Source organism: Scyliorhinus torazame, chromosome 7 (assembly GCF_047496885.1).
Source record: "Scyliorhinus torazame isolate Kashiwa2021f chromosome 7, sScyTor2.1, whole genome shotgun sequence".
NCBI lineage: Eukaryota > Metazoa > Chordata > Chondrichthyes > Carcharhiniformes > Scyliorhinidae > Scyliorhinus > Scyliorhinus torazame.
Window position 1 is genome coordinate 190829456 of NC_092713.1, and position 10549 is coordinate 190840004.

The following is a 10549-nucleotide window of genomic DNA, read 5'->3' on the forward strand; positions in this document are numbered from 1 at the left end:
ATTGGGGTCAGCTCCCTCAGGAGTCTGGATTGGAGCTTGTTATTGGATTGAGTTTCTATCGACGCTTGTACTCATGATGCATCCTGGTCATTGTTATAGCAAAATAGAATGGAAAAGGGTCCCTCTGCTTTTCAGCAGGAGAGGAAACCTTCCAAAGGATTCACAGTGGATCAGAATAGTCGATTCAAGCCCTTACTTGGGCTGGACTCTGAATAGATTGCAGAGGGAACTGTGACCAGCACCCCCCCGCACCCCCCCCCCCCCCCCCCCAACCTTTATGAAGATACAAGGGCTGATTGTCCCCCTTGTTAGTCTGATGCTCATTGAGATAGTCCAGTTACTAGCCCCTGACTGAGATCAAGCAACTCAACACAGCCCAACTAGCAAACTTGCACTTTTTGCTCTAATGCATCAGAGAACCTTTTTTAGACAATGCTGCCTCTTATCCAGCAATAGTAATTAGGTTAAGCAAATTTGCTGATGTTTTGCCTTTATTTTTATTAATTGCCCTCTCTCCCAAAATGACCAATCAAGTAACCTGACACAATAGCAGCGGAAGGTGGCTTCTGGCTCAGTTACAGTCTTTTGATTTTCCAATTCCTATCGCAATCATTTCACTCATAGAAAACAAGTTTTGTCTAATTTGAAAATCGCTTATTGTCACAAGTAGGCTTCAAATGAAGTTACTGTGAAAAGCCCCTGGAATAAATAAACGAAAAATTTATTTTTCATTTCATTCACACACATGTAGCAGTGAGGTAAAGAAAGGTCATTAGGGCACCACGGTGATGCAGTGGTTAGCACTCTGCCTCACGGCGCCGAGGTCCCAGGTTCGATCCCGGCTCTGGGTCACTGCCCGTGTGGAATTTGCACATTCTTCCCGCGTTTGCATGGATTTCGCCCCCACAACCCAAAAAGATGTGCAAGGTAGGTGGATTGGCCATGCTAAATTGCCCCTTAATTGGAAAAATTACTCTAAATTTATTTTTAAAATTTAAAAAAGAAAGGCCATTATATAATTTGCACATTGCGACAAAAAACATCCAACACAATTTGCTTCAGCATCCATGGGGTATACATCAGGGGCTGGTTTAGCACAGGGCTATACAGCTGGTTTTTAAAGCAGACCAAGGCAGGCCAGCAACATGGTTCAATTCTCGTACCGGCCTCCCCGAACAGGCACTGAAATGTGGCGACTAGGGGCTTTTCACAGTAACTTCATTTGAAGCCTACTTGTGACTATAAGCGATGTTCATTTCATTTTCATCATCTGGCACACCAACTGTGATGGCAAGAAGGGGTGTGGATGCCAGTTTGAGCACTCAATCTAAGTTCTTCCAAATGGGATCTGAGGGGTTTCCGCTGTCCTTCAGATGAGAAGTTAAACACAGACCCTACCACTCTTCCAGTTGTTCAGCTGCAAAACTAAGCAGACTATGGAGTTCTCCTGGTGGCCTGGCCAACATTCGCCCGTCGGTCAAATACAACCATGCCTCAAAAACCACAGATTCACAGATCATTGTTGCTGGTGTTAAGTAGCTAACATTCCTTCCAACATAACACCAGTCACTGTGCTCCAGAAGTACAAATTGGAACATTTTTATATAGTGCGATTGGACACTGCAGATATATTAACAGGCTGTGTAACGAGGGCCGCACATTGAATAGGCTGCCAATGTTCACTGTTTAGACTGGTGCACTATGTACAGCCACTTGTTAATATGGTGCCTGGCTTCTGGGGAATGGTCACAATTCAGCACCCTCAGAACATGCAAGAGGGAGAGCGAGAGAGACCAAACGAAAATGAGCAAATGGGGTTTACACTTTCAAGCGGGTCTTTCTGCGTTTGTTGTCTTCTGTTCCTGCCTGTATGTTTTCCTTTTCAATAAACGTTTCTTCTCCTCATTTATATTTTGCAGCTATATCCGGCATGATAGTTCCTTCAATGTAGATAGATCCCATGCCTTGAAGACTGCATCTATATGCTGACAATTGCGATGAATTTTGTGCTCCATGAGGAGATGAGATGCAAGTCCCACAGACGAATGGAACTTTTAACTCGGGCCTTTCGCAGAAGGATTGTGTAGAGTTAAACAATCACAGTAACACTTTTTAAAACCTTCAGCCTTGCCAATTCTGATGAATTGAATGCATGGTGGCAATTTACACGTTAGGTCCCATATATTTGAGTGGGGGAAAACTAAAATAAATAGTTTGTTCTATGTTGACGAATGTTCACTTTTTCCAAAATGCTTAAACCCAATTTATTCATTTTAACAAAAAAAACAATAAATGCCTTTTAGAGTCAGAAAGTTCTGGAGAGAACACTGTAACAGAATGTGATGCTTAATTTATAAAGATTTGACCGAGAGAAACTAAAAGTGTTTGAAGGTGGATGAGCCGAGTAGTGATAATTAATAGGTGGAAAAATGTAGAGCATTTAGAGTGTGATAGTTGGTTACAACCTGTAGAATTGCCAGTGCGGTTTTTAACTGTAAATGGATTGAAAGATGCAGAGTCTAGATATCGCTGTGTCCAAATTCAGCATCAGCTGTTACAGTGCGAATGCTGTTTCAGAGGAAACTCTTCTCTGCTTGTAAGCCGATTGAACTGTAGATATGATACAAAAAACCCCAAAACGAGACATAGGATTAACGTTCAATGACTCTACAAGTTTTAATGATGATGGTCGACATCGTGCCACTTTGGTAATGAACTAAAGCAGGGAAGGTAAAAACCCATGAGTCAGTTAAGAAGCAGTTAGATGCTGCGACATGAGGACTTGGAACTGTAGGTTTTTTCCAAAAGGTCGAGCTGACTCTGGCCAAATGGCTTCGGTCACTCGTTTCCTTCTCTTAAGGGGTGGGGAAGGGGGAGGCATGATGGAATGGCACCCGCTGGTATTTTGGACTTTTCTTTGTGCTTTCTTCATTGTGTTGCCAATACCAATGCCAGCCAATTACTGTCCTGTGCCCAACCCATTGCCCATTCCTTGGCTTCAGTCGGATCCGATTGTCTTGTTTCATTATACAAAAAAAAAATCAGGAATAGGAAATGCGACTACAGATATCACAACCAGCACTTCATTAACAAGGGTTTGTACATTGTGAAGGACTTTGGAAAACGCAATATAGATTTAGCTGCTCTATTTTCAGGGGTTGAAAGGTAGACGGAATCAAAAGTACCAGTGCTGTGTGGGGACAAACATGAAGGGGGAGTTTTTTTTTGTTGAAAATTGCTATTTTATTAGCACTGTATTGAGAATGCTCTTAATGTACTTTATCGAGGATCCATCAGAGGTCTGATGATGCATTATCCAATAATTTTCCGCTATATTGTGTTTGTATGTAGTTATAAATATTGTAGATTTTTTGTGAATTTTTTCTTTTGCCAAAGTTGTTGTTTAAATATTTATACATTTAAATGTCTTAAATACAATTTCCAATATTAACAAGGAATTTTATTGCATAAGCGTATCTTTTTGCGTCCCATTTTTCATTACTGCAAGGGGTTCACTACCATTCATTTTCTTTTGCTTGCACATCCTTGCGTAATTAAACATGTATCGGTTTGAAAACAAGATTTGTGGGTTTTTTTTGTAAAGTAAGCTTATAAATAATGTATTTATCTTTGGAAATTTGTACATTGCTTTGTTTGGATTGTGTTCTTTTCCCCATTTGTTTATTCGTTGGATTAATTTTAATATCTAAGTACGGTAATACATGAGAGGTGTCAACAGAGTAAGCCATTTACAATTGTACCTGAGTAAGAAATTGTTTAAATGTGATTTTAAAGTTTTTGTTGCGTTATATATATATAAATATATATATAAATATATCATATTACATTTTTTCCAATCGAGTCGATATTGTGCTAAGTATTGATTTGGAGCATTCTTCCCTTTTTTTAAAAAGAAAAAGTCATGTCAAAAAAGCCATCGTCTATTTTTATATTTTTTTTGTAAGTTGAATTGAATCATCAAGTTTTTTTTAAAAATTGTGTGGCAAAGAAAAGCAGCATCTTATTCATTAGCATTTACTTCTGTAGATGGTGAGTTTTGTTCTCCTGCAGCTTATGAAGGGTAGCGCTGTTTTAAATATAGTGATGTGCATGGGGTATCCTCTCCACACTGGGCAATGGCCTCTTCTTTCCTGCATTAAAACAGGGAAGAAAAACAAATCATTTAGAATAAAATTTCCACCTGCCTGCATTTCTCCCTCCCTCGCTCTCTCTCTCTCTCCTCGCTTCCTCTTTCTATTCGACATTAATCAAAATTCTATAAACCAGCAGTTCTGATGCCTTAACAATGCAAAGCTTATTCATTTTCAGTAAAACATTATACCCTGAACCTGAATTTTTCAAGGAAAGAATAAGAATGGAAAATCGTACACTTAAATATTGTTAAAATGAGGAATTATTTTTTGGTTCTTTTTTTTTTCAAAAAAAGCACAATTTTAACTGTTTTGTCACCCTGAAAAATGTACCTCTTTTGTTGCCATATAACCCAAAAGGGTGTGACAGTGCTGCAGTCATGCAAAGCTCCCAGTCTGATATTCCAGTGGCTTTACAAGGACATCTTTGAGTCTCACTTGCGATGTGAAAAAAAAAGAAATTTGAGGATTTTTCTAAGGGGATGAATGAGGAACAAGCAAACGCTGATGCTTGGGAAATGGAAAAGATTTGTCATTTTTTTTGACCAAGTGATATACTGTCCTTGTCCAAACCTCTTTTCGGTCTCTGCGGCTGAACTAGTGCATACATGCTTGGTGTCAGCTATTGTATAAGCACTGGCGATGGACTAAATATATAAAGGAGTCAACCGCACACTTCAGACTTGAACACAGAAACGAGAAGAAACCTTGGTGATGGAAAATGTGAAGCAATGCCTCCCAGTTGCCAATATCAGCCGTAGTCTCATTTAAACTGATTGCCTTCCACTTCCTTTATGTGAACTGTTGGACACACTGTACAGATAAATGGTTAGACAAACAAACTACTGTAGAGATTGTTATAAATTTTTTGCAGAAATTTGAGCTGTAAAAAACTTTTCAACTTACACAATATTTAATTAAAGTTACTTCTTGTCTGTGAATCTGGACTTGTGTGTTCAATTCTTAACATATTCCTGTACGGCACCTTTAAATCAGGATTGATACATTTCTGTTAACCAAAGAATGGGGGAGGGGGGAGGGGGGGGGGGTGGGGGTGGCTATGGAAACAAAGCACGTGGATGGAATTAAAATCCAGATTAGCCATGATCTAATTGAATGGCTCAAAGGGCTGAATGGTTTACTTTTGTGTTGCTAAAATGACTGAAGGCACAACTGCCACTGGTGGAGAACAAAGGCAGAGGGGAATGCACAAGAGGTCAGAGGAAGGGAGAGCTCATGAGGTGGCAATTCATGAATAGGGAGGAGACAAGGCCATCAAGGTGTTTAAACACATGGATGTGAATCACACTGTTGCCTTGGCATTCATAAAACCGATTAACCTGCTGTACAGATATAGTGCAGGATGATGGCACTGGGATACAGGACCAGCCATGATCTACTTAAAAAGCAGGAGCCAAATGGCCTACTCCTGTACCTATGTTCCTATACCTGGTGCTAATTTAGAATAACATTTTTAATAGTTTCAAAATCGTAGAATAATGCAATTTGTTCTGTACAGGAAAAGGTTTATGTTCAAGTCATTAACATAGCTAGATAGATCTATAAAAGCACTTTAATGACAATGGGCGAAAGTCTCCACCTTGCACCGCCGGTAGCGGAGTTCCTGGTGAGGCGGAAAATCCTGAGGTAGTGCCGGAAACAGGATTGGCGCTGGGTGTTGATCCGTTTCCGATAATCCGGCCCTTGGCTGGCGTTGGGGTCGAAGATCATGCTCCGTGCCAACGGGATGATGCAGATGGGTCATTGAGGCAGATTTGCCTCCACTTAGTGGGCAAGAAACCATATTCTCCACGCTCGTGTGATTTTCTGGTCCTCTGGGACGGTAATCATGTGGGCGAGAATTACTACTGCCATTGATAAGCTCGGACTCGGTCGACCTAGGGGGTAACTCTTTCAGGCATTTTCCCCCAAAGTCAACCCGAAGGCCACCCTCCCCCTCCACTCACCCCACCCCCGCCTACACCCAAGCCAACTGGAACCCCCCCTCGCCCCACTGAGACCTCCTAAATAGGGGGTCCCTCCACAGAGATCCGCGAACTAAGAGACCCCCCAGAGACCCCATAACTAAAGGGACCCCCCAGAGATCCCCTAACTAAAGGAAGCCCCACTCCACAAACCCCCCCAGAAAAGAAAGCCCTGTCTGGAAGCTAGACAGCAATGCAGACAGGGGTAGTGAAAAAAATTACAGTTGTAACACTCACCTGGACATGCACCTGCTGACTCAGACAGAGGAAGCCCCGTCTGTCCATTCTGGGAAAGAGAAAAGCATTGACCTGTGTTTAAACCCCTCAGATCCTTTAGTTACTAGCCATTCATTCATTTCTCCTAGTGCGCTGTGATTAACAACTTCCACAAACACAGGTTTCCTTCATGATTGAGTGATTCTGAAGTGCTGTAACTGCAATGTTTATAAACATCAAGCACTTCTAAAGAGAGTTAGGTGCTGCCAATTTCCAGCTCAATACATCGGGCGCAATTCTCCGGCCTCGTTATGCTCTTGCTCAAGTGAAACGAGGCTGGTGAAAAGCAGGAGAGGTCAAAAACGAGAATTGCGCCAGGTGGCAACAGTTTGCGATGTAACTGGCCCGCTCCCGTAGGTGTAATCGGGTCTCGCTGTAGCATAGTGAAAAACCAATTATCACCACTTAAACCCTATTTCCATACAATTAATGGGAGCCACCCCATATTCAACAGCCTCCTGTTATTCATCGGCCTCCCCAGCAAGTGGTCACACTGGCACCAATTAGTACTACTTTTGAAAAACGTGAACCTGGCGGAAGGGCTTCTGTGGGGAGCTGAGGAGGTGAGTAGCCATCTTTGCTCGCAAAGAGCCCGCGGGGCGCTGGGATTGCCGCCATTGTGCCCGGCGAGGGGTGGAGGTGTGTGTGGTGGGGGGGGGAGCTGCTGGGGTGGGGCTCGGAGCACCATCATGCCATCCCCTGGATCGTGTTTACCTGTTCTGGGGGCAACACTTGTCCCTGCCCCTCTGCGCACCCGTAACCCCCATTGACTGCGGAAGCCTCTGGCCGTGCATCAGAAGACTATTGCTAATAGGGAATTGGGAATCATGGTTAAGTGAGTACTTTGGTGCAGCACGGTGATGCAGTGGTTAGCACTGCTGCCTCATGGCGCCGAGGTCCCAGGTTCGATCCCGGCTCTGGGTCACTGTCCGTGTGGAGTTTGCACATTGTCCCCGTGTTGGCGTGGGTTTCGCCCCCAGAACCCAAAGGTGTGCAGGTTAGTGGATTGGCCACGCTAAATTGTCCCTTAATTGGACAAAATGAGTTGGGTACTCAAAAGTTTTAAACAAAAGTGAGCACTTCACACAACCCAAGTGGATTTCCATGGGTGGGCAGGCCATGTAGCATGTAGGAGTCATTGCCTAACATCCCAATCATGCCTGGTCACTGTGGCTGAACATTGCAGGAGGCAACACCACACATGCAGCAGCCAACATACAAACTTCCAGGGGGTGGGACACAGCTCCAGGGACATGTCCCCAGCCGGAGGGTGGGTGGGTGCCATGGGGAGGGGGAAATGCCTGGAGAGATCAAACAAGGGTTCGGAGGTCGGCCCGCATGGCGGAAGAAAGTGACAGAGGCATCTTACTGGTTGTGCAGAAGGCTGTTCAATGTGTCCCATTCGCCCGATGGTGGGGTGGAACTCGGGGGAGCTCGTGGCCACCATCCGCACTCCATGGCTCCAGGTTGGCACTTAGCGCCCCCTTCTCCAGGTCGGCGCCTATGGGCAGCAGGTTTGAGCCCCGGCTGCCCCTGCATCATTTGGCTCTGCCAGCCCACCATTGTGTAAACTCCCTCAGCGATGCTCTTCAGTGACTGCTCTGCAGTGCCTCAGCAATGCCCACCTGCGACTGCGACAAGCTTCACTAAGCCTCGGCCATGCCCAACTGAGAGCGGGACATGGTCAGCCTGGTACTGGGTGACATCCCCCAGTGAAGCAGACATACTGCCGAGACCCTCAGCCATGGCCGTCACCAACTGCGCGATGCCTTGGACACCTTCACTAATGGTGCCGATGTTGTGCACCAGGCTCTCCACTACGGTCACCACCCTAGGTGCCACTCATTGCAAGCGACACCTCCTGCACGGTAGCCTCTGGGACTCCTCCAAGCGGCTATGGATCTGCTGGAGTGATGCTGATATCTCCCTCTGGATGTCCCGGCTGCTCCCTATCGTCTCCCTCAGCCCCGGATTACCCTGTTCCACAGGCTCAGCATCAGGCTGGGTCCCAGCTGGGTCCTGGGATCCAGCAGCCCTCCAACTGCTGTCTCGCCTGGGGGTTCCTGCCTCCACCAGATGTACATCAGCTGCTGTGTGGTGATCACCAGATTGCGCTCCAGAAGCCTGTCCACTAACATGTCCCACCGAGGTGTGTGCATCTGCGCTGGTGGAAAGTGGGGCTGACAGCTGTGCCGTGACTCTAACAGTGGCATCCTTGGAATTCTCCTCCGAGATGGTCTCCTGGGAGGCAAGAGAGGGGGGCCTTTGGGATGGGCCGGCGGCGTCGGCTGGAGGACTTGCGGGAGAATGAACATGAGGTCAGTGGGAGGGATGGGTCAGTCAGTAAGGCAATCACTACTCACATTGACAGGTCCTCCAGATAGAGCCCGGTGGTTCCTCACCTCAAAGGCATCCACCAGCCTCCTTGTGGCTGACTCATCTGTCCTCGGCCACCGCAGTCACATCCAGGGCAAGCTGCTCGAAGGAGATCAGGATCCTTAAGTCCAGCACCCCACCGCCAGTCTGGTCCCTCTCCCGGCGATTATGGGAGAGCTTTTCCTGAGGAGACACAGAGGGAGCATCGTTAGAAACATGCGTAGTTCACAGTGGTGGGAAGGGAGTGTGAAGGGAGGGTTGGGGGGTGGTTGAAGGGGAAGGGCGGTGGAGGGAGGGTTGAGGGTCGCATGGAGAATTGGAGGGTGGATGCTCCCTTGCGGTTGGTGCGGGGGCGTTGGTATCTCCTCACTCGTGCTGCCTGATGTAGGCTGTTGCTCTTTTTTGGCACTGGAAGCCAGTCCTCCTGGTCACACTCCCGGAGCTTACTACCGCCACCAGCTCGTCCCAGGCAGCATTGGCTGCCCTGTGGCTCACCTTCCTGCACCCTCGGGGGAACAGGAAATCCCTCCTGGCCTCCACTGCTTCTAGCAGCCTCCACGGATCAGCGTCCCCGAATCTCGGGGCCGGTCTCCTCTGTGCCATTATTGCGAGCTGGCTGGGGTTGGCTGAGCAAGTGCAACAAAGTGCTGCTCGACCTTGTTAGCGGGGGCTGACGAGCGCGGTCCTGGCAAATCAGCTGGTGAGCCTTATTTGCGGAGAGATGCTCATAAGGTCTTGTTAAATGGACCAATTAACATCGAATAGCGTTGCCAACCTCGTTGGGCCGAGCGCCGGGATGCTTGTGGCAATTCCCGCTCGCTACCACACTTAGAAATCTTTCCGTAGAATTATGCCCTAAGTGTGAAGGGAGTGATTGGAATGTGGTTGATGTTTGTATATGTTTATTGCAATTAGAGTTTATGGAAAACGAATGAAGCTTGGCTGACAGCTGTGTGTGTGTGTGGAAGCTGTCAATCACAGCCTAGTAAGGAAAATTAATGAATGGCTTGCAGCTCAAGAATTTGAGTGGTTTAAACACAGCTGACTGGTTTCTCTTTCCAGGAAATGACATGTGTGTGGCATTTTCATAACTATCAGCATTGCAAGGGTTAATGTAGTGTCGAGAGTAGCCACTAGAGGGATCTACAGTTACAACTATATCGGGCAATGATGGTAGACCTTAGGGAACGGGTGCATGCAGGAGTTAGCTAGTGAAGATTGTCTCAATATCCACTCATATATATATAATGAGATGCAGACAGGCAGTGATTGACACACAGGCCCTGGGCGAAATTCTCCTGAAACGGCGCGATGTCCGCCGACTGGCGCCCAAAACGGCGCCAATCAGACGGGCATCGCGCCGCCCCAAAGGTGCGGAATGCTCCACATCTTTGGGGGCCGAGCCCCAACATTGAGTGGCTAGGCCGGCGCCGGAGGAATTTCCGCCCCGCCAGCTGGCGGAAACGGCCTTTGTTGCCCCGCCAGCTGGCGCGGAAATGACATCCCCGGGCGGCGCATGCGCGGGAGCGTCAGCGGCCGCTGGCAGCTTCCCACGCATGCGCAGTGGAGGGAGTCTCTTCCGCCTCCGCCATGGTGGAGACCGTGGCGGAGGCGGAAGGGAAAGAGTGCCCCCACGGCACAGGCCCGCCCACGGATCGGTGGGCCCTGATCGTGGGCCAGGCCACCGTGGGGGCACCCCCCGGGGCCAGATCGCCCTGTGCACCCCCCAGGACCCCGGAGCCCGCCCACGCCGCCTTGTCC

The 10549-nt window shown here is 47.2% G+C and overlaps 1 protein-coding gene across 4 annotated transcripts in view; it reads left to right on the forward strand.

Annotated features, from left to right (window-relative positions):
• ebf1a (EBF transcription factor 1a) overlaps positions 1 to 5092 on the forward strand; it is a 551914-nt gene extending 546822 nt beyond the window's left edge. For 3 of the 4 annotated variants that reach the window (XM_072511903.1, XM_072511900.1, XM_072511901.1), the window contains one exon: positions 1920 to 5092. In XM_072511903.1, coding sequence (XP_072368004.1) covers positions 1920 to 1951 — 32 coding nt within the window. In that variant the 3' untranslated portion in view covers positions 1952 to 5092. Of the gene's footprint in view, positions 1 to 1910 lie in introns of all 4 variants that reach the window. The other variant, XM_072511902.1, reaches the window with a different exon arrangement.
• The last annotated feature ends 5457 nt before the right edge of the window (positions 5093 to 10549 follow it).